This window comes from Bactrocera dorsalis, chromosome 5 (genome assembly GCF_023373825.1).
Source record: "Bactrocera dorsalis isolate Fly_Bdor chromosome 5, ASM2337382v1, whole genome shotgun sequence".
NCBI lineage: Eukaryota > Metazoa > Arthropoda > Insecta > Diptera > Tephritidae > Bactrocera > Bactrocera dorsalis.
Genome location: NC_064307.1, coordinates 33129229 through 33154598, shown reverse-complemented (window position 1 = coordinate 33154598; position 25370 = coordinate 33129229). Strand labels below are relative to the sequence as shown.

Genomic DNA, 25370 nt, shown 5'->3' with positions numbered 1-25370 from the left:
ATTTTATTAATATAATATATGGAATGCTATTAGCAAGTGGTACGAGTATTTGCAAAAATAGAAAATCGGGTTGATACTACCCCTAAATCCCATATACAACATATGATTTTCATTTTTCTAACAAACCTTATGTCAAATATTGGTTTGTCAAAAAAGTCTAGCGGTATTTTCTACCTTTTGGAAAGCTCATTTCCCGCGCTAACACGTGTTTGATTGATTGTCGTTTCTCTTAAGTCGTTCGTGAAATCAAAATTATGTGGATTCCTGGTCACGCTGGAATTATTGGCAATGAATTAGCGGATCTGAAAGCAAAATCAGTTGCAATGGAGCCATTATTTACTTTCAATTATATGGTGAGGAAGGATATCTTTCTACTCGTCAATAACTTCCTTAAAGAACAGAAAATAAATTCTTGGAACAGTGTGCAAAACCATTACTCGAACTCCAATACAACTGGCATGCAGCCGCATATTCCGTCCACTTGCCGAACAAACGACATTATTGCTTTTACTCGACTTCGGATTGGGCATACTATAGCCACGCACTCGTACCTGCTAAACGGTTCAAATAGGCTACGCTGCGAATTCTGCACTTATCCATCGCTTACAGTTAAACATCTTCTCGATGAATGCACTAAGTTCAGTACAACTAGAAACGTACTATTTGATGACCAACCCGTTTCAAATACGCTCAAGGTTTTTGCTGAGGAAAACATCCACAAAGTAGCCGAATTTTTGTCCAAAACTGGCCTTAGAAAGTTAATCTAATTCTCTAATTGTAAGTTATCTTAGATCCAATTAACTTCCTTTACTAACATCAATTATTTTAATAATTGTACTGACAGTAATATTGATCTCATATTTAACTTTTACTGGCTAATATATTAATATTCTAAGACAATATAGTTTTATTAGAGCAGTAAGCCGTAAGCCCTGGCAGCTAGTGCTTCTTACTCTGTAAGATAATAATTATATTATTATTTTTCTTTTAATAAATAAATAAATAAAATAAAAGAGAAAATACGGCATATTTTACAGTACTACTACGATAAAGGAAAAAATGCATCTCAAGCGCCAATAAAATTTGTGCAGTTTATGGACCCGATACAGTTTCCATTTCCACCGCACAACGATGGTTTCAACGTTTTCGTTCTGGTGTAGAGTTGGTCGAAGATGCGCCACGCTCCGGAAGGCCTGTCGTCGAAAATTGCGATAAAATCGCTGAATTGGTCGAAAGAGACCGCCATAATAGCATCCGTAGCATCGATCAAGAGCTGAGCATGAGTCAACAAAAATTCATTTCAATTTCAATAAAAAAAATTCAGTAAAAATACCGCAAGACTTTTTTGACAACCCAATATAAACAGTCACTGACGAACCAGCCTTTCTGTCTAGTTAACACAGTTGTCCGCTTAATAGAGCGCTCATTTAAAACAGTTTTCACTGTATTTCTTATTTCTGAATTGTTTTGACTATTCCTTCTTCAAACTTATATATATATACAGTTAAATTTCCATAACACCAACTCTTGAATTGGCAATAGAAGTCAAATTTCATAAAAAATTTCTTCCATAACTCGAATTTTTTTATGGATTAAGGTGATTTGAGTTAAAGAAGTTCAATTGTACATATAATTGCTTGGATTCCGAACCTCTGGTTGGCGGCTTCCAAGGGTATAAAATCTTCGGTTGCACCCGAACTGAGCCTTTCCTACTTGTTTTTAAATAAGGATACATAAAGATAAACAAACATTTCTTTTATAATATTTCAGTTGGCATTCTCTTTTTAAGGACCAGCAGTTCATACACTTATCTTTTGATAGTAAAGTCTAAGGTTAGATTCAATACTGGTGAAAATAAAATATTTTATGCAATCCATCACAGTTTTAAGGAGTCATTCTGCTTTTTTTAAAAGGCAACAGTACAACAACTCTATGGTAGCCTTTTCGGAGCTATCACCATCGGATATTTTATCAACCATATACTCCTCTAAATAACAAATCGCAGTTGTGTATAATTATATTATAAAGTACTCTCTCACATACATAGTTTTCACAACTTCGTAAATTCATACAGAAATTCACAGATATACATATATGCATAACTATACATACATACATAAATACATATGTACATAAGTGAGTTAATTTTGATTTATTATCCCATGACGGTTTTTGATTCATTAGCTCTTCCTATGGCAAACAAAGAAAAGGTTAATGATTAAAACTTTGTTGCAAATTAAGTTCAGCTTTCATAAAGCAGAAATAGTGTAAATTGCAAATGTGCGAATTTTTGAAGGTCTTGTCAGTCGGAAACACAGTATGCAGCTCCTAACTAATAACCCAATATAATAAAAAGAAAGATCATCGACTAAAACCCGGTCGGTATGTACTTTAATTTGCAAAGGCCATCACATGTCTGTATATTTAACCCTTGCTATGGCTCTTGGTAGTTAATTGTTAGACTCTAAATTTAGTATAATGCATATATTCTTGCTTAAGATCACCTCTTCGAGTATATTCCTTAGCAAGGGATTAATATTTCTTTAAATATTTGAACTTAAACAGCTAAAGATAATTTTATATGTATGTATACATATTACCCATTTTGTAAGTCGTTTATCAAGTCTTAAACTTCCGTGTCTAACTTAGTGCTTGATTAACAGTATATGTCAATTAAACTCTTTGCAGTTGCACGCTTTTTTAGTAAAAAATTAACGATCCGTCGGAGGCTAAACTATGTGACATTTATAGCAGTCGATAAATTCAAACGTCTTTTGTTTTCGTGAGATAGAAAAACTCTCAAATCAAATACCTGAAGCCGTTGTAGCTACTCGACAAAGATATCGCAGATAAAATGCTTTTGGTTGTGGGTCCGCTGCTTTGAGGCATTTGCAATGGCAAAGGTATGACCAATTTATTCCAGTAAAAAAACGCTCCAAAAGGAAAACGTTATCTTCAATTGAACCTGTGATCCTAAAACTATGATACAAACTTCGTAGTAAACTTAAGTCATCTTTTGTCAAAAGATTTACAGTTCAGAGTTTTGGGAACCGATTACATTACAGAAATCATTATGGTATATTGAAGAAAATGGGCTTAGGCCGTGAACATTTCATTCGTATTTTTTGAGACATTTGTTTACGAAAATAAAAAAAAAAATTAAATAACACTTTCCTCTGGCTTTTGTTAAGATACACAATATTTTTAACAAAAATTATGTTGTAATCCAACCGTTCAAATATTCGGTTTTAGGTTTTCGTTAAATGGCGTTTTGTGGGCGTAGCAAACGTCCAATTACGTCACCAATTACTTTACGAACACGTTTACCAAGTTTCTTCACGATATCAGAATTTTTACTCAAGTTACTGCTTGCATAGACAAATAGACAGACAGACGAATGAACACACAGTCATCCGAATTTCTAATCTCTTTATAACGGGTGATCCAAGTAGAAGTACTTTTTTCAAAAGCCTTTTTTGACAGATCACGCATGAGTCATGTCAAGCTGTCATGTTATTGTTCTTCGAATTGTTTGGCATTCCATCGCGGAAAGACATACATTCAACTTCATTACGAAAATTTGTGTTCTGAAAAGAATGAGTTTCGCTCGCTACACTCAACTTATCGTCAACATAATCGGCCTAATAGCCATACTATTCAAAACACCATCACCCATCTTGAGACCCAACATTCACTGTTAGACTACGTTCAGCATTCAGTGAAGAAAATATAGCAGTCGTAGCTGAGAGTATACACGAAGACTGTGGAAAGTCGATTCAGCGTCTTTCGCCGCAACTAGGAATGACGTATGAAACAATTGGCGAATTTCACGTCAAGATATAAAAAGCGTTTAAAATACAACTTTTGCAAGAACAGAAATCGCTCGACCATTTCAAAGCTCAATGAAAATTGCCGCATTTGGGACTAAGAGCAATAGTTTGTGGGTCGGTGGAATCATCGGTCCATATTTCTTCAAAAGCGTTAACCGTTATAGCAATATTGGTTGAAAATTTGGCGAAAAACTCACGAAGAATCAATACAGTAAGCGACGATGCATTATCGTGGTGCAAAAACCGAGAGTTGTCGGTCCATACGTAGGCTGCTATATATATCTCTGACGTAGGCAACACTAAGTGTTGCCAGGTGCAATCTGACATTTCCATTGGAAAGAACGTTTTGTCGTTTAATCGTAAATTGTTTTATTTTCAGGGAATTAAAAAATTTGTTGAAGTAAAGAAAGAGCGACCCTTTGTACTAATAAATACAACTCTGTAATATCATATGTTTATGCTGAATTAATGAATAAATATGTCCTCTCTCTTCCGGTTTGTATTTCACGCTAAACAGGTTGTTTTATTCTACTGTGTTAAATTATATCACAACTTTAACAGGTTATGGGCCTATGACACAAAATAAAATAGACAATTTTTCGGGAATCGTGTAAAATAAACGTTTTGGTATTTGTTAAACGCGGATTAATTATTTTTAACGAAATAATTTCGGATTTTGCTGCTTAAAAAATGGCGACAAACGCGGTAGCTTTCCCGTTCGAAAAATTGAAAGGGCGTGAAAATTTTGACACTTGGAAGCGCCACGCGAAGTCATATCTAGTGATAAAAAACTGCTGGAGGGTAGTTGAAAAAGAACTACCTGCAGAAATTTCGGACAAAGATAAAGAGTGTGACGAGCGTGCATTGGCTGAAATAACTTTAATGATAGAACCGAATAATTTTTCTCACATTGCCACAGCTGAAACGGCATATCAAGCGTGGAATGCATTGTTCTGTGCGTACGAAGACACGGGTCTTACGCGGAAGGTAGAACTTTTAAAACAATTAGTGCAGTGCAAGCTTAGTGACTATGTATCAGTGCAAGAATACGTGAATGCTGTTGTGATGACGTCACTAAAAGTCAGAAATGCTGGTCTCAATATAGACGATGAGCTGACAGCTTCGTTAATGTTAGCAGGTCTATCGGACGAATTTCGCCCACTCGTACTTGCCGTTGAAAATACGAAAGAGAAACTCACCATCGATAGTGTAAAAAATCTTCTGTTGCAAGACGTAAAATTTGATAATTCAAATAAGAGTGGTGAGAATGTATTATATTCGAAAGAAAAATCAAATTCGAAAGTGAGTTCTAATAAGTTTCGATGTCATTCTTGTAAGAAAATCGGTCATTTTGCTCGTGATTGTCCTAATAAGACTAAGCAAAATTATAACAATACAAGAAACAAAAATATTCTTTTCGCATCTTTACTTTCTCATGACATTCGTAATAAAGATGATTGGTTTATTGATTCGGGTGCTACTTCACATATGACAAAAAATCGTGAAATGATCGTAAATGAAGTGAAAATAGAAAATAAAAACATTCTAACTGCGAATAATGAAATAATTAAAGTTAACTCAAAAGGCGACGTGAATATGTGCTTATTTGCTAATAAAATAAAGACAAATGCTGTTGTAAAAAACGTTGAGTATGTGCCGGAGTTATGTGCAAATTTGTTATCAGTACGACAAATGACGAAAAATGGAAACAAAGTAGTGTTTGAAGGCGATAAATGCAAAATTTACAACAATGATAATAATTTGATAGCCACCGCAAATGTTGTAAATGATCTGTATCGTTTAAATTGTAATATTGAGTACAATCGTGATTCGCCAAATCAAAATGCATTTTATACTTGTGACGATTATAATTTATGGCATAGAAGAATGGGGCACATATGTCAAGAATATTTGAAAAAAGTAAAATGTACTTCTGATGGTATAAACTTTGGAAAAATTAATATGGAGAAATGCGTAGTCTGTGTGAAAGGAAAGCAAACGCGTGCATCCTTTAAAAGCAGTGTTACTCGGGCAGAAAACTTTCTCGATTTAATACATTCGGATGTAATGGGTCCATTTTCGGTAAAATCGTTTTCTGGTGCTCGTTTTCTGTTGACATTCGTAGATGATTTTTCGCATAAGCTGTTTGTGGTGCCAATCAAGCACAAATCAGAAGTGTTTGCTGAATTTGTAAAATTCAAAAAAACGATTGAAAATCAGTGTTCGCGAAAAATGAAAGTGTTTAGATCGGACAATGGCACAGAGTATGTGAATGAAAATTTTAAAAAATTTTGTGATTCAGAAGGAATTATACATCAAAAAACATCACCGTATACACCTGAGCAAAATGGTGTTGCTGAGAGACTGAACAGAACAATTATTGAAAAAGTGCGTTGTATGTTAATTGATTCTGGTTTACATAAAAAATTTTGGGCAGAGGCGGCAAATACAGCTGCGTATATATTAAATAGAGTTCCGTTCGGGTCACACGCGAAAAGTCCCTATGAAATGTGGACTGGTAAAAAACCTAACTTAAAGTTTTTAAAAGTGTTTGGCTGTAAAGCCATGATGCATGTGCCAAGTGAAAAGCGAAAGAAGCTGGATGATAAATCGATTGAATGCATAATGATGGGTTATTGTAATGCATCCAAAGCATATAGACTGTTCAATCCCAAAACGCAAAATATTGTAATAAGTCGTCATGTTGTTTTTATTGAAACAAAAAATAAAAATGTAATTGAAACGGACTATTGTTGTGAAATTCCTGACGGGTGTGAATCTTTCAACATTGACGATTCAGAAGAGGTAGAGAGTAAAGAATCGCCAATGGTTGAAAACATGCAAACGGAATGTATTAACAAACGCGACAGTCAGTTAGTGAATAATAAGGTAGACGCTGATTCATCTGAATATGAAAGTGCAAATGACTCTGATGAAATTAAAGTTTTGGGCAATCATATCTTAAGGCGTTCGAAAAGAATCGCGGCCAAGAAAGATAGCTATAATTTTTGTGTAACTGACTTTGTATCAAATGATCCTCAAAATCTAACTGATGCTATGACTAGTGAAAATGCAGATGAGTGGAAAGTGGCAGTTCAAGCTGAAATAGACTCTCTCAATTGTAACAAAACATGGTGTTTAGTTCAATTACCTGTTGGTAAGAAAGCCATTAAATCTAGGTGGGTATTCAAAACCAAAATGAACAGTAATGGTGAAGTGATACGACGTAAAGCTAGATTAGTGATCAAAGGATATAATCAGACAAAAGGTGTTGATTATGAAGAAACATTTGCTCCTGTAGTTCGATATACGTCATTACGTTTTTTATTGGCGTTAGCTGCACGAAACGACTTGTTAGTACATCAAATGGATGCTGTAACAGCATTTCTCAATGCTGAGTTAAATGATGAAATATATATGGTGCAACCTGACGGTTTTGATGACAACACTGGGCGTGTGTGTAAGCTGTTGAAATCCTTATATGGACTGAAGCAGTCCAGTCGATTGTGGAACGAGAAATTTAACAACGTTCTGCTGAAGTTAGGTCTTCTGCGAAGCAATGTAGATCAATGTGTTTATTACAAAGTAAAGGGTAATTCGATGCTATTTGTAGCTGTGTATGTTGACGATGTTCTGTTGTTTTCAAGCGACGAGAAAAGTATGAAAGCGTTAAAGAAACAACTTTCATCAGAATTTCATATGAAAGATCTTGGTGAAGTATCTTCAGTACTTGGTATGCGTGTTACAAGAGATACTACAAAGGGTACTATAGAAATAGATCAATCGCAATATATCTTCGATATGCTGAACCGTTTCGGAATGTCTAGCAGCAATCCGGTTGCGACACCAATCGACTTAAATCAACGTCTGAGTAATGAAATGTGTCCAACAGATGAAGCAGAGCAGCATGAAATGTCAAAAGTACCGTATATGCAGGCTGTTGGTTGCTTGTTATTCGCCTCACAAATAACTCGACCTGACATCAGTTTTGCAGTTAATCTACTAAGTCGTTTTTCTACAAATCCAGGAAAAGCACACTGGGTTGCGGTAAAACGTGTAATGCGTTATCTAAAAGGTACCATTGACAGCAGAATTGTGTATAGCAGGGAAGTAAATGATCTCACTGGATACTGTGACGCAGATTGGGCTAGTGATCTTGACGAAAGACGATCTACGACGGGGTATATGTTTAAGCTTCAGGGTGGTCCGATATCCTGGTGCACACGAAGGCAGCGTACTGTTGCTTTATCATCGACAGAAGCCGAATTCATGGCCATGACATCAGCTATTCAAGAAGCAACTTGGTTAATACGTCTACAGTCTGAATTGACATCAGTTATGGTAAAAGGTATGGTACTTTACTGTGACAATAAAAGTGCTATACAAGTGGCCTTGAATAACTCATATTCACCTCGTACAAAACACGTGGATATAAAAGGTAAATTTATTCGGCAGCATCTAGAAAGCGGCAAGATTAAATTGATTTATATTCCAACGAACGAGATGTTAGCAGACATTTTGACAAAAGGTATTGCTAAAGAAAATCATTTTAATATTTGTAAGTCACTTGGACTTTTTAAGAATTAAAATAAAAAATGTTTTCTTTTCTATTATTTAAAAAACGAAACTATGTATCAAAATGTATGCAAGAAATGTAAAGAACAAAAGTTAATTTATAAATATTTATTATAAAAGTGTCGTTCAGGAAAAGTGTTGAAGTAAAGAAAGAGCGACCCTTTGTACTAATAAATACAACTCTGTAATATCATATGTTTATGCTGAATTAATGAATAAATATGTCCTCTCTCTTCCGGTTTGTATTTCACGCTAAACAGGTTGTTTTATTCTACTGTGTTAAATTATATCACAACTTTAACAAAATTCATCTCTGGTACAACGAATTCAATCGTGGCCGACGCTTGCTCAAAGACGAATTCCGTGAAGGTCGTCCTAAAACAACCGTTGTGCCAGAAAACATCGATGCCGTACGTGAACTGATAATGCGAGACCGTCATGTAGCATACCTTCAGATAGAGGCATGCCTATGCATTTCTCCCACCAGCATACATTCGATATTGCATGAGCACCTGGCCGTAAAAAAGGTTTGTTCTCGTTGGATCCCGCACAATTTGACAATCGCTCAAAAAAAGGCTCGTGTGGATTGGTGTAAAGAAATGCTGAAAAAATACGATCGCGGTGCTTCAAAAGACGTTTATAAGATCGTCACAGGTGACGAATCATGGATTTATGCGTATGAGCCCGAAACAAAACAGCAATCGACCGTGAGGGTCTTCCAAATCCAACGAAAAAAAAAAACAAAAAAAAATACCATTTTCGTTGATAAATATGCCTATTTACATTATTAGGCCAGAAATATATATAGCAACCCTCGTAATTCTGAACTCCTTTTACGAATAGCTTCACGGAAACGACGTATAACACTCCTCGTTGACATTTTGGCCGTTCGGAATACACCACATCTTGATAATCGAAGAAAACCTTGAATTTTGACCTGCGTTGACGTGGTTTTTCGGCTTCGACTCACCTTTGCCACTATATTCGGCTGTTCTGTTTCTGGGTCGTAAGCATAGATTCAAGACTCATCGCCAGTAATAATACGTTTCATGACATCTTAGTTCTCGGAAAGCATTGATTCACAGACGTTAACGCGACGCTGTTTTTCGAAAAATTTTAGTGATTTTGGATTCAGTTGTAGCTTCACTTTTACTAAGCCCAAATGATATTTAAAGTGGTTTTCACTTTTCCTTACGATGCCAGTAAGATCTTTGACTATTAATCGTAGACTCGCAAGCACCAATTCCTTTATTTTAATGACGTGTCGGTAGATGTTGATAACGCTCTTTGAATAATTTTTACCGGAATACAAGCTTATGGTCTTCAGAAAGACAAAAGCGTATGTTAAACACTAATGATTATTTTGATGTGACATTTGGCACAGATGTCAGTGACTATTTTTTGCTCACAGTAATAACTCTATATCTGTCTCGATAAGTTTTAGGTGACACAAATAACCGTTGGGTGAACAAAACTATTACACTCTGTAGTTGCAAGACAAATATGAACAAAAACTTGCTTTTGACAATACCTAACTTAAAGCTAAAAAAAATATTTCAATGGTGCATCAAATGACAAATTTGTTATCGATCCGGACATGTATTCGAGCAATGAAATGGGCAACAATTTACAGAACACTTTAGAAAAATAACTACCATAAGTACTATTGTCGCTCATATGCTGCTTTGAACAATGACTGAAAACTTCCTTCCATTAAGAGAAAACAACAGAAGACAAAGAATACCTCTCAGTTTTTGGCAGTGAACAATACTTGTACATCCTTTGAGAATCTGGAAACTGAGTTTTTCCCCCCAAAAAAGCAAGTAAAATGGCGTTGATAAATTGTTGGAATTAAAAAGGATGACTTTGTGTGCATGTGGGCTTGAAGGTACGAACTACTCTGATGTACAACCACTTAGTTGCGCGCCGATGTGCTGTCATATACACAATACAGAAACGCACTTTTCGCGGGTTTTTCGACAGGTGAAGTCAAACGGCACACATTACCAGCTACCCGCCGCTTACGCTGTTAGCGCGCCGCATACAAAGTGGCAGTACTTAAAACCTGACATACGCGCAAGCTTCATAAATTGCTGGCGATGTGCGCGTGTAGAGATTCCCACATTCAGGCGAATATTCACTCAAACGTAGCTGTCAATGTGCAACTGCGCGGCAACACGGGACGTGAAGGCGAACAATGTGTAGACTGATAAAAGCATCGAGCCATATGCCAGCGCCGGCAGCAAAGCTTTCGCACGTGTTTAAAAGCGTGCAGCGGTGTGTGTGTTTACGTCCGTGGAAGCATGTTGCATTTGCACAACGGAATATTGCACTTGCTACGTACGTGCAAAGCAGGTTCTGTGGCATCATATTCTGCCTGCGTCCCCGCTGCCACTGTGCGCTGTGCGCGTAGGTTCATATCCAATATTTCCTGTTTGTGGCACGTACTCGCCAGCTTCGCTACGGAGGCAGTGCTTTTCATTTTCGTTTTTGCGAATTTCGCTTTCGGCAAACCTGACCTAAATTCAATGGGATGCATTAATCTTGAACCGCGTTCGTTCATGTATACATATGACCAGCGGAGTCAGCGAGCAGGGAAAGGCGTTGCACAGTGAACCACTTTTTTGTTGGCTAACAAGGTCAACATGAATTCAAAGTCATCTTCCTGTCCACGCTGGGCAGTCGTCCATTCACCAAGCACACAAAGCACCCAGCATATATTTACATATTCATACATACACCTGTTTCCATTACAAAGCCTACAATGTAAGCGTGTAGCTTTGCTCAGTCAAAACGAAATGCTTAATCACTATAGACATATTTTAGTTGGCTTTTGTGCGCCATTTAATTCACAGCCATTTATCAGCAGTTTATGCTAATTTACGTAATCTTTTGTGTAGCTAATATGTAGCGGCGTTGAATGAAAAATGTTCAAAAGATATTTTTAGCAAACATTTTTTCTAGCTACACAACAACAACAAAACGACCAATCGGCCACTCTTAGTTTCTCATCCATTTACGTTATATGTTATTGCTATTGTTATTACTTTTTCGTTTATATTTTTGACCACCTTTGCAAGCCATACAACAATAGCTCATCATTATTGTGTCTATAATGGGTCTTCAGCTGTTGCTTTTACAGCTTCTTCTGCTGCTCCATTTGTGTCATTTCGTTAATTCCAAAGATAAATTGGTCATTCGAACAAGTTTCGATTTCTTTGGCTGTTGGTCGTTGCCATCGTAAGCTTTTCACACTTAATGATGAACCAAAATAAAGAAACAATGTAAAAATATAAAAGACGAACCACTGTCATTTTCATAATATTAAATATTATGCCTGTCAAATAGCATAATATTAAAAAATACAGTAAAGCACGTTTACATCAGTCAGAGACCCTCGGATTTATTTAAAAATTACACCAACGTTGCAATGAGCTTTATTAACATGCCAAAAGGTCGTCGTGCATTCATTCAACCTACATAGATCTCTTACCTTTACCACATATGTACGAGGTATGACAATTAAGTAATGAGAGTGATTCCATAAAAACCGTATATTTGAAAATTATTCTACAACTCTGTCATCCCCTTCAAAGTAGTCCCCTTGGGCAGCTATACAGCGATTCCAGCGCGTTTTCCATGCTTCGTAACATTTCTGGAACGCTTCGACTGGGATGTCCGCGAGTGCCCTCGTCACTGCCGCCTGGATGTCCGTAATCGACTCAAAATGGGTTCCTTTGACCACCGATTTTGATTGACAGTTTTCCCCGGTAGAACGAATTTTTTGTGGACGATTCCACGGCTATCAAAAAAGGCAATAATTATCGTTTTCACCTTCGACTTGCTCATGCGAGCTTTTTTCGGGCGGGGGGCGCGCCATTGTGAGCTTTGGCGTTTGGTTTCCGGGTCGTATTGGAAAAACAGCTCTCATCGCCTGTTAATAACTCGATCAAGCAGCGTGGGATCGTTTTCCAAACAGTCTTCGACGGTCATTCGAAGTGCTCTAGATTTCGTTTTTCCATTTTCATGACGAGCACTACAAACACACGTCAACTCGACTTGACGCAGCAGGCGAACTAAACAAGCTAGAGCGATGGTACATACATCAGTGGAGAGGGGAGAGATGCCGGAAAAAGAGAAAGGGAATTTCAAGGTCACAGGTTTACCACAAGCGCGGCAATAAAATTAGTCTCATTACTTAATTGTCAAACCTCGTATATCTAAATTTTCATAAAATATTCCACATTTCAAAAAATTTCGACACAAGCTTTGAAAAAAGTAATATTCATTACAATTGAAATGTGATGCACGTCGAATCTAGTGCCGAATTTTGATCTGAGATTCTGGTCAATTAAGCTTAACCTAACATTACTGCCCTTTTGTTGTCGTTTTTGTTGTTGTTGTAACAGTCGAATTTACAGTCCTTGGCCGAATAAATAATCCGGGTTTGTTCCGGTTACATAGACCCTACTGTCGTGGGAACCACTACCATGCTATAAGTATTATTCAATAATTCTATAAGTATTTAAATGAGCACAACTAGGTCATCGGAGACAAAGAGCGTTATGTGGGTTAGAAATTTTTTTGATCGAAAAGAACAAAGAAAAAGTTTCGCACCCAAAAGTTTAAGTTCCACAAAATAATATTGTTCTATTTATCTTCATATATTTTCTATTTGAAAGGAGTTCAGCCATAAATTTTAATGAGTTCAACAAAGCCACATAATGAGTTGATTCATCCATCCGTATTTACAGCAGAAGCAAGTATTGATTGATTTTACCAAATACCTGCCCAAGACCGAGTTTCCAATAGATTAGGGTCTAAGAGTCATTTTGGCCATTTTTAATATCTTATGAGCTGTAATCGGTTTTCATGGTATTAAGTAATGTTTACAATTTCAACACGGAAAGATATTCTCAAGAACGAGCGTTTTACATCCCGGTTATTTGTAGATAACATTACCTAATTTTAATGTCATACTGAGGTTAAATTATGGAAGAGATTATTGATTGTTGCTTTGAGCTTTAATTCAAGTGAGGGCTTTTATCGGATTTGAAATCCTCACTTATTTTATGTGGACTCCATGCGCTGATATCGTATTATCGAAACAGAGTGTTCCTTAATATTCCCTGGAGTTTCAACAACGTTTTTACAGATTCTATTCTGAATAGTATAACAACATTTGAGTGTACCTAGATCCTCTTAAGCTAGCCTCTAATGTATCAACAGATCCAGAGTCAGCATCTACGTAGCCCTCGTATCGCATATCGCCCAAAAGTGCCTTGGGAAGCAGTGCAGCTGTGGAGAATGTCGCCAGGAACAAGTGACTTCACTTCTACTAGGTGCCAGATCACAAATGCATCGATGACAATGAGATAGTAGACGAGATTGGCAAGAGTGATGTACGGCAGTCAAGCGAAAAGATGAACGATATTTATAAACCCTTGCATTATCTAAACGATGATATGGTAAGAAGCATAGCAAGAGGCAGATTAAAATGATATGGAACGGTCTACTTGGGTGCATTGATCAGAAATTCACAAAGTTCTTACTCTTGATAGAAGAGACATGCTTGGAATACTCACTGGTCACAGTCAGGTGACAGCACACACCTTTAGAATGCAGTTGACAGATCGAGAGAGCTGCTGGAAATGACAATGGGAAGACACCAGACAAATAGTGTAGCATCTCTTGTGCACTTATCCTGTACAACAACGCTTCTCAACAACGCTTAGCAAGTCTACGCTTCTCAGGAACTAAGAACTTCAAACAAATGTACTGTTTTACCAAAGAAAGATCTGATCATAACATAAATTTGTAGAAATTTTGAGCTCTCAAAGGTATGAAAAAGTACTATAACGGGTCTTCGAATCAATGAAGGTCAGCCACAGAACCTTTTTATCTGAAAGTACACCCTCAATACAGATATAGTCTGTAGGCGAAATTTTCACATAAAAAAAAAAATCATAAGAAATTTAAATAAACCAATTCTAGCACCTTTTATTTGGATTAACACCAAAAAAATTCCAGAGAAGACTTTCGGTTAAACATTACCTTAAATAAGAAATATCATTTTTTTATAAAAAAAAGTTATCAAATTCATTATTAATCATCAAACGATTGGACAGCTGAAATATTTTTGTAAAACAACTAGCATCCCTAATTAATTAGATGCTTCTACTCGGAACACACCTCATCCGTCTTCTCAGAAACAAATCGAACAAAAGCGTTCTAATGTTGAGTTCTCACAGCGCAACTTTGTATTCTAAAGGTATATACATACTCATACATATTTACAACTAAACCACTTGCCAATTTTTATTATAATTAATTAGCGGGTAACCCGTAAATGACACAAAGGTATTCGGTAACCCGTCAAAAAGGTGGTGATGCTGTTTGCTTTTGAAAAATTAACGCTCAATATAGCTTTTAATGGGAACCGCCATAAAACCGCAGAGCATATGCAGCATAACATAAGCAAATATAAAATAAAAGAAATACAATAATCAGATGCCAGTAGGAAATACATAACGTTGTTATTTGATATATCTGAAATAATTCTAAAGGTGTGTGATGTCAGCTGACTGTGTGGCATAGTAGATAAAACGCAGAGACGTGCTAATTTTTTTCTTTTCTATAACTTTACATTATATCCCATGATTATTAAAATAAAAAAGTGTATTTGCTGATGAATTCAAAACTGGAGAAAAATACGATTTTTTGACATTAGTAATAATTCAGCCCTGAAAACATCCCAAGCTCAAGTTCTTCATACTGTATATTTCTCATCACTATGTGAAGTATCGCACATTTAATATTTAGTCGACATAATCGCCCATCGGTACTTGGAGCAACCATAAATCGGTTTCACACCACATTTACTATAAAGGATACCAGGGACGCCGTTCAGGGCACTCCGAAAACTGTGTAGCAGAATATCGAAGAAGACCCGTATAAATACATCTGTCATCAGACGCAACAATTGGTGCCGAGCACATTTACTTTATGGAAGCTTTGGCGAAAGGGTCTGACTGACCATCTGCCCGTCTCAGATTAGGTGAATGGGTCAAAAACGTGATGACCACCGATTCTGATTTTCACAATCCAAATTGTCATATTTGTGATGGTAATCCACAAGCCATTGTTGAGACGCTCTTACATCCTAAAACAGTCACTGTTTGGTGTGCTCTATGGCCATATTTCTTCAAATATGCAGACGCCCATAATGTTACAGCCAATGGGGAATACTAAAAAGCCATGATTAATGACTTTTTCGTGTCTGAGTTGGAGGATATTGATGAAGAGGACTTTGGACTGTGAAGATGATGCCATGGGTGAAGATAATGCTGATGAAGGTGCTGGTGCCGAAGAGATTTGAAGAATTGGTTGTTTAAGATTTTAAATGAATTTTTATAGAGTATGTAATAAAGAAAATTATTTTGTGAATCCTGAAAAAAAAAAAAATAAAAATAAAAAAAAACAACCGCCACAGTCACTTGCCCGAAATTGTATTCAAAATATATTCTAAAAATATACACTTTAGTTGTACTACTTTAGCTCTAGTTAATCTACAATTTCCAAAGAAAACTAAGTAAGGCAGGCTCGCACTTCCAGTCTTCCTTAATAATGCTCCGAAATTAGAGATGATTTAAAAAGACTTCCCTAGCATCCGCTCCCCAGAGTTGTGCGCTTGGTTTGGGACCGGCCACGTCAAAAATACTACCAATGAAAAGAAGAAAACAACCTCGGTTGAAAGGGGAATGCTCCTTGATGATACTTCGGACTGAGTAAGCAATTGAGAAGTAAAGTCCCCTCTCGACGAAAAAGACCAAACTCTATAAGTTACTCATTATTCCCGCCCTAGTATAGGGTGCATGACAACATCTATTGAGTCGGCGTTACGAGTTTTCGACAGAAAGGTTGTGCGGCAGATTTATAGTCCTTTACGCATTTGCCACAGGGAATATCGCATTCAATGGAACGATGAGCTCTACGTGATATACGACGACCTTGACATATTTCAAGAAATTGAGAGACAGCGGCTACGCTGACTAGGTCATGTCGTCCGAATGGACGAAATACTCCAGCTCAGAAAGTATTCGACGCAGTACCCGCCGGTAAAAGTAGAGAAAGAGAAAGACCCCTACTCCTTTGGAAAAACCAGGTAGAGAAGGGCCTGTCTACACTTGGAATTGGTAAACAGTGAAAAAGTAGGACGACTACATGCAGGAGAATAAGAAACGTGTCTAGCTTCTCTGCCGACATTAAAACAAGGGCTCACCCAACACAGAGACTCCCACAAGATGAGAAAGCCCTTTCGTTTCTAGTAAGTCATCGCTCTGTATTCCTTCGAAGTGTTTGTTTATGTCTTTCCATGCATACGTAATCTTGAACCCCATAAGATTACATATGTAACAGATCACATATGTAAGGAAAGACATAAACAAACACTTCGAGGATAAAGTATCGAAATACCCAGCGATGACTCACCAGCAACGAAAGGGTTTTCTCACCGGGTATGTGACGGCAACAAATTTGTGTTAGTTTGTGTCATTAATGTTGTGGAACTATTTTTTATGTGCACAAACACTAATTCACGCCCCTTAAATTTTATTAGGAAGCCTGTAATGACTGAGGGAAAAGTAAACAAACACTGAAAGCTAACCGAAGCAGCTCAAATAATGTTCCGCATATTTTGGAGCATAAAAAGTGTTAATAAAGTTACACAGAGCAAAAACAAAATTTATATTTGAGGCAATTTAAAAATGAAAATGCACTACAATGGTGGCCACTGTGCAGCTCGGCTTTAATATTTGGGCTTTAATTTGATTATTTTTTTGCTCATCTCGGCTTTATTTATCGTTTCGTAGTAATCGTGTTTTTTCTCCAGAAAGGTACAATCTGGTTCAGCGACTCGATGAAACACTTCGAAGTGAAACAGAAGAAACTGGTACAATTTCTTACTATAAATGCGCCAGTGGACACTTGGACACATATTCATTCTTGTGTAAACTTTCGAGGCAGAAGCATCTATTTCAACAACAAGCCAACACCAGTCAGCCAGCAAAATGTCAAAAACAGTAAGTGTTGAGAGCGAGAGCTCGTGTATATTTCCAGTTTTCGAGAATGAAAAGGCGTTGCATTCACAATTGTACATTGTCATCGAATTACTTACAGCGCACCACTTCCATTGCCATCGCATTCGTTGCCACTATCATACTCTGTCATTGCAACCACTTCGTAGCAGCGCGTCCTGATCAATACGATGCCGCTGCTGAGACGCGAAATTTCAAAAGCGAAGTGAAAGAGGACGGCAGTTACCAATATCAGTACGAAACTTCGAACGGCATTGCCGCTGGCGAATCCGGTGTAGGCGGCTATTATGCGAGCGGCTCTTCAGCCTATTATGCGCCAGATGGTCAGCTCATTCAACTGAGCTATACCGCCGATGAGAATGGTTTCCATCCGGCTGGCGAACATTTGCCCACACCACCGCCAATACCAGAGGCTATTCTCAAAGCGCTTGAATACATTCGCACACATCCGCAGCAGGAGGACCGCAAGGGAGCCAGCGGCCAAGCTCAATTCTAAGTCCTTAACTGAATAAGTCCACAAACACATACATGCATATAATGTAGAAACATGTGTAAGCATATAAATGCGAGTACATATAGTGAGTAAATGGGTTTTTTACTTTTGTTGAAATCGAAAAAAATTATTGTTGTCTACGTTGCTTTGATTGCAAGCCTGCACAATTCGCTTATAAATATCATTAGTATGTATATACATATAAATCATGAATTTTTGTTATAAAATGATAATAAAATACATTCTTAAAATCAAAAAGTGTTGTTGCCGATATTTTAGTCAACTTATTGGATCCCTAAAATGGTATTCGCTAGCCTCGGCCAAACCTTGGAACTTGTAACTAAATTCATGTTTCTCACAATATACTATATAACATCCATATTATTTGTTCGATTTCGTATATTCATGATACAATTTAGCGATAATGCTGATCCTACGAGTGGTACTTGAAGGAGTAACAGGACCGTACATATACTATATATTTATTAGACTAGCTTGCTAATCATTTTGCCACCCTTTTAGTAAAAAAATTCATTGCTCACAAATCTCTTCTTATGATTGATAACTCATTCCCTGTGTTCTCATTTCTCTTCTTCTTCTTTGGCACTACAACCGTGGTTCGTGGCCGAAAACACACGTGCAGACAGGTCGTTGTGCTCTTGGTCCTTCTTTTGGATGCGAGGGCGCCCTTGCTACTGTTGTCCATCCAAAGGTCTCGAGTCGAAAGAGCTTTTTTCTGGAGCATCATCTTCCAGAAGAGCAACATAGCCTAACCAGGCCTTAACTATATCCTTGTCACCATAGAGCTCATACCATACAGTTCGCGGTTCCATCTTCTATTCATCACTTATTCGGACGGCTTCAAAGATTTTGCGGAGAACAGTTCGCTTGAAGTGCTTTTTCATCATCTTGAGAAGGATCTGCTTCTTAATGCCTACTGAGCTCAAAGTAGCACCTTTTGGTAAAAGTTATTTTGTTTAGATTATTGGTGGAATTTATGCTTGTTCCGATATACATAAAGTTCTTAAGTTTTTCAAATGTATAGCTGCCAATAATGACGTAGCTCCCAAATCGACATGAACATTTATGATTACGATACCGCTCACTTTAAGGTAGAATTTCATATCTAAGTAACTACTCGATCAACTTCATTTTCTTATCATTCTTGTAATGCAACTTCAATATGGGACTACAACCATTCCTATTTCATATGGATCCCCGTATTAAAATAGATCAGATTTTTTCGCTATACATTACGTTAATCATCACCAATAATGATATCGGAACAGGAGCTGAGACAACTTTTCAGATACAGGATATGAAAACCTATCTTAAAAATTAATAACCATACCGGTAACGTAATATACGCTCCCCTAAACCCTTTCATACCCAATATAAAGGGTACATAATCAGAACGTTGTGACAAACAAGCGCTATTAATGTTTTTTACAGTAGAAATAGAATAAAATTTTAGGTTCTGCACCGCGACCTAGGGTCTATTGTGCCCTCCCCTATATCACATGACCTCCCAGAGCCCCAGCAGCCTGAACAGTTCCAGTAGTTTGCCGGGCGCCAGTGAGGTGATGTGATCCCTGCTGCTTTTTACAATAACTTTAAATATTCATCTCGGCCATAAAATGGAACGAAATCGCGAACTGTGGATTAACTCCAACAATGCATCGATGAAGTTTCATTAAGGAGCAGTGTTTATCGATGGTATGGTAAATTCATTCAATGCCGCAGATCACTCCATGACGAACCTAGTGAAGGTCGTCCAAAATCAGTTGTTGTTTCGGAAACGATAGCGGTGCTTCGAAACACGTCTATGACATCTAGATGATAAATCACGAATTTACGCGTAACCGCTCGAAAGTAGAGAGCAGTCGACTGTATGGATGTTTCCAAATGAGCCGATTCTAACAAAAGTTGTTCGACTACGAAGTATTTGCAAGCAAATGGAAAAAAATGGAAATGTGGCAGCCATACCGCTAGAACAACGCAGAACAGTAAACTCTTTCAAGAAATCAGGAAAACCAACCGCCATAGACAGATCATTCTTCACATCACATCTCACACACCGAACGGCGGTTGATGCGTTCATACTCCGCATGTTTTGGAGCTGCCTCAATCATTGGGGCGGCAATACTTCAACAATTGATTCACACGCGTACAAAAAGTTTATAGAGTTTAATGGAGAAAATTTTGAGAAACAACAATGCGATTTTATATGATTCATATTTTCTGTTTTTCTCTAATCCCGATTATAAAAAGCAACCCTCATGTAGTGATATGTGTTTGTAATATTGATTTTAATACGATAATAATATTTAGTCATATGTCTAGCATATGACCTATAATATAAATTATTTGTATACATTATTAACAAGTAATTCGGATATAACCAAACATTTTATACCCTCCAACTTCAATAGACCAGACATTTTTAGACAAATTGTCCACGTAATTTCATTAAAATATCCCCCATATTAACAGACATAAATCAAATGGGATGGAAGTCACTATATTGAGTAAATTAGAACTAGAGAACAAAACTCAAGTATACATTGTGACAAAAAAGTTCAGCTTCTTCAGCGAATTTTGTTTTAACCCTCCGATCGACTGAAAACAAATTCAACCGAGCCGCAATTTCAATTTCAGGGACAAAAAAATCACACGGAGCCAAATCTGGTGAATACGGTGGTTGATCGATGGTATTCATTGCGATATTGGCTTTAAAATCGGTTACAATCGTCTCGATATGAAAATAAAAATTGCTTTATCGGGAGGAGTCAAGCAAGAACGCTTTCATACCCAAAGTATCTATCAAAATTACTCGAACGGACTCACGGAAGATATCGAGCTCTCTTGGCATCACTCTAATACTTGTCTGACGATTTCCAAGCACCTTTTTTAAAACTTTCATTAACGTACTACTGAGGTGTACCGACTTAAGCAGTTTGTGTAAACAACTTGGTCCTTATATTTCGATCATTAAACATTATATGATCCTTAATATTCATTCAGTATATACGGCATAAAGCCAAGTTTACAATTCTTATATTGGATATATTGGGGCTACGGGTACTATTACCCGATGTCATACAATTTTGCCATTACGACATAAGAAATTCATAAGATATATCACCGGTTGACCAATCTATTGTGGGGGTTATGGAAACCAAACCGATTTTACCCATTTTTAGTAACGGGACAAGGGGATAAAGTATCAGAAAAAAACGTTCTCTTCTTGGAGCTTTTACAGAGCCCATAAAGCGAAGCTATGTCGCTTGTCGAATGGCTTCATTTTGTACGCTTTCAATTTAAGATCTCGATGTAAAATGCTCCAAATCGTTCCATACGTCAATTCGAGTTGCTGCGAACGGCGCCGGATTTTTTTCACTGCTTGCTGAACGTGATCTATCCGGTCGAAAATTATCCAATAATAAATGCTGGGTCCCAAGATGGGTGATGATGTTGCGAATAGTACGCTCAAAAGGCCGATTATGTTGAACATAAATTGAGCGAAGCGCGCAAAACACATTCTTTACAGAACGTGAGTTTTCATAAAGACTATAGAAAAAAGTGCCTAACTTGGATCACCCGTTATTTCTAATTCTAATAATGTTCAACTGCAACCAAACGAAACACTTCCCAACATATTTAGTAGAGAAATAAGACAAAATATGTACATTTGTGTGCAAATATTTTTATTTTTCGATTTTCGATGCGAAGTGTGAATTTTTTTTTTAACTCATAACCGCCTTCTGAAATGTAAGTTTAGTCACGTTATGACGACTTACGAAGCTTTTTCAAAGCTTTTACATTTCGTGCTTTGTTTACTACCAAAATTAATTTTTCCATTTCCTGACAGGTTATAACCACTATTGTCAAATATTTTTTCTATTATTAAAAAAATGAGCTTTGTTTGGAACTCACTTACACGCCAGTAATAAATTTGTTAGCGTATTTAGTGCCAAATTTAACCATAAAAGAAACCTACAACTTTAAAGATTCCGTGTACATATATGGCTACATTCAATTTGAAATAAAAGATAATATTTTTTTATTTCCATATAGTATTAACTTACTAAGTTTGTGTATGTTTGTGTGCTCGCGGTTCATTCAAAAATTAATGATGCTTAACCAAGCAAGACAAACGCTTTTCTGTTATTTTAATTAGTTTTTATATATTTTACATTTGCTAATTTTATTAGCCCTCGATGCACTTGCTCAGACTAAATGTGTGGTCATATGAATATGTTTGTATGTGTATGTGCATGTGTGATGTTGTTCACATTCGTTTATTATTTGACCGCATTTCGCTTTCAAACCCTAAATAGACAAACCGATCTTATACTAGGCATGTTCCACACCCATTCAAGCCATATGCAGACGCGTTCACCGGGTCAATTGTCTGAGCTATAGCTCGATACGCAAGTCGCTGATTGTGATTAACGCCTTGACGCTTGATATGCATAACAAAAGCCAAACTTGACAGCATTTTGATGTGAATCATGTAGGTTGACAAATGATTTTTCGTATAAAACTAGAGCGATTTTTGCTAATCTGCATCAAATCGATTTAGTGTCTTCGTTAGCAAACTACTGCTTCAGACGTTTCCGAAAGATAAACCGATTAACTTAAAAATGAATAAATTTGTGAGTTTTTGGGATTGGAAAAAATTAAGATTTTACTTATTTGCCGCCCGCTCGTATTTTTCAGATCCTCATTGCCACCATCGCTTCACTAGCCTGTGTTGCCCACGGAGCCATTAGCCACGGCACTCACGCTGAGACGCTGAAGCATAACAGCCAACTGAACCAGGATGGCAGCTACAAACACGACTACCAGACTTCCAATGGTATTAGCGCTCAAGAAGAAGGCTACGGTGGTCATCATGCCAGCGGCGGTTTCGCATACTACTCACCCGAAGGAGAACTCATTCAGCTCTCCTATTTGGCTGATGAGAATGGCTTCAAACCACAAGGCAATCACTTGCCCACACCTCCACCAATTCCACCACAAATCCTCAAATCTTTGGAATACATTCGCCTACATCCATACGATGAGGATGCCGCTCACCATAAGCAACAGCACCAGCAACAACAACATCGTCCACAGCAACAGGCTCGCCAGCAACAGTTCCATCATGTGGCGGCACCAAGCCATCAAGTGAAGAACTTGCGTCGCCCAGCTCAACGTAGACACTTTTAAGAAACCAAAAGACGAATAGTTATTTTTAATAATGGACAAGTTCCTACATCAAAGCTCAAAGCATTGCATTGTACATATTATTCCTAATGTCAATAAATACCATTAACAAACGAAAGATTACTATAAAACCTCACAAATTCAAACCAATATAGTTTAATGTTTCTATAAATAAACAGTCCTTTCCGTATTCATTAAGACCTGTTATTCGGTAAAAAGTACGGAAATCAAGCTCGCATGTGAATAAGATTCTGCCTACTCATCGTCGACTGTGCGTACAAAACATAAATCACACGAAGAAGCGATAACTCTAACGTTCTCAATAATAATATTCCACAACTTTAGAGAGCTAGTTCCATAAAAGCTTAATAGTTGTAAAGCGTTCAACCGACTTGTTGACCAAAGTGAAATTGTGTTGAGTTCCCGATGAATTAATATCTAAAAATCGCCATATTTACCTGCGGACTAAGGTTTCGCGTTATAAGGCATCTGAAATGGTGCTACAATCTTCGAAACATTTGTTAAAAAATACATATGTTAGCTTCACAAAATAACCTTTCTACTTTTTATGACGTATATTCTTCATGCCGAGAGTATAAATTTTAGGCCTTTAAGTAATTTGCATATTTGGTGCCTGTACTTCGCTTTTTATCTGCAGAATACTTGCGCTCAATAATGAAAGTCTTTCCAAGATAATTAGTCAAATATATTGAAATATGGTAAGTTACATATTTATACCCTGAATAGGGTATATTAAGTTCGCAACGAGTTTGTAACACCTAGAATGAAATGTCAGAGCCACTATACAATATGGCATGACCGGAGTCGGTCGATTTGTCTGTATATACGCGAACAAATCCCTAAGTTTTTGAGATATCGATCAGTACACGTCCTTTTCTCTCTAAAAAGCTTTACTCAAACCGTCGAAATTGGAATACTATAGCATATAGCATTTATCAAGTGCTTGCAGGATTATTAACTAAGGCAATAATGTTATCTCCCAGGAAATTGTTTAGATTGAATCGCTATAGCATGTACAAACTGAACGATCGGAATCAAGTTCTTGTAGGGAATGCTTTGTACATGTGGAGGCTATAATAGCTTCGTCTTCCTTGTAACTTCGTGGAGAATAGCCCCCAAGGGAATCGGAGGTTGAAAGTCGAAGCGCAAATTTTTGTTGGGATAGAGCGAAAGGGTATGTCAGAATGCGTGGCCTTCTGAGCTCGGTTATTTTAGGTGTGGATAGGCAGTGCAAAAACGCATCTTATTCGCCCAGCCATTTCTCCGACAGATGTAATAAAAAAATTCCGAAGAAATTTGTTTATGCACTCCACGATATACCTCATGATATGTGAAAAATTATTAAAAACAGGCCAGATTACCCTACTGACCCCTTAATAATCATGGCAGTTTTCCAATAACTCTCTCTACCCAAACTCTGCTTCGTGCGGAACAGCTGTTTTATGGTGTGGGACCGCACCGCAATGCAAGGCTCTGGTTCCATGTTCGTAGAAGAAGAAGGCTGCAGCGACTTTTATGAAAAATTTGGTCAGATAACAATCTTTCCTTCATACCTAGGATATAAAGATTACCTTTGCTATTCTCCGCGGTTCTGAGATATACGCCACATCAGGTGTGGCAATAAAGCTTTCACTACTTGTTGCAAAAATGTTGGGAAGATGCCGTCTTGCAACGAATAAGTCCCTGACAGCTGTCTAATCCGCGCGATCGAACCTATGTGCGACTACTGGTGGAATTTCGTCGGCCCGATTGTGCAACCAGGAGTGTCTTTGTCCTTTCCTTTGTGTTGGTCGTATAAGTCAAATCAGATCTTTTGGCTAATGGTGTGCCCGTCTTACCTCTAGCTAACTTTATACAGTTGGCTATCTCTAGGTCTGGGGAGACGTTATCTCACAGGTATATTTTCAGATGGTCAACATTTGTGGGAACTGATACTTGCGAGGCAGCTTCGCTATCTGTATGCCTTTTAGGGCTACCGAATATTTGCGTAGGCCCACAACCACCGATGAAGTGGGGAGATATTAGGTATTTGGAGATCGCCTGTTGCTGCTTCCTCTTTTGCCTGTTAGAACCGGAGATTCCTGAGACGTTATTTGCCCTATCTTCTGTTTCGCGGTTTGTCCTACTGCATTCGTTGGGGTAGGG

At 37.4% G+C, this 25370-nt stretch overlaps 2 protein-coding genes across 2 annotated transcripts; both read left to right on the top strand.

The window, feature by feature from the left end:
• Positions 1 to 17327: 17327 nt before the first annotated feature.
• Positions 17328 to 18223, top strand: LOC105227147 (pupal cuticle protein Edg-78E). The gene is made up of 2 exons (XM_011206358.4): positions 17328 to 17485; positions 17583 to 18223. The coding sequence occupies exons 1-2, from the start codon at positions 17474 to 17476 to the stop codon at positions 17994 to 17996; spliced, it is 426 nt and encodes a 141-aa protein (XP_011204660.1). The 5' UTR covers positions 17328 to 17473; the 3' UTR covers positions 17997 to 18223.
• Positions 18224 to 22305: 4082 nt separating this feature from the next.
• LOC105227148 (pupal cuticle protein Edg-78E) lies at positions 22306 to 23371 on the top strand. The gene is made up of 2 exons (XM_011206359.4): positions 22306 to 22651; positions 22716 to 23371. Exons 1-2 carry the CDS (start codon positions 22640 to 22642, stop codon positions 23205 to 23207), a joined length of 504 nt encoding a protein of 167 aa, XP_011204661.1. The 5' UTR covers positions 22306 to 22639; the 3' UTR covers positions 23208 to 23371.
• The last annotated feature ends 1999 nt before the right edge of the window (positions 23372 to 25370 follow it).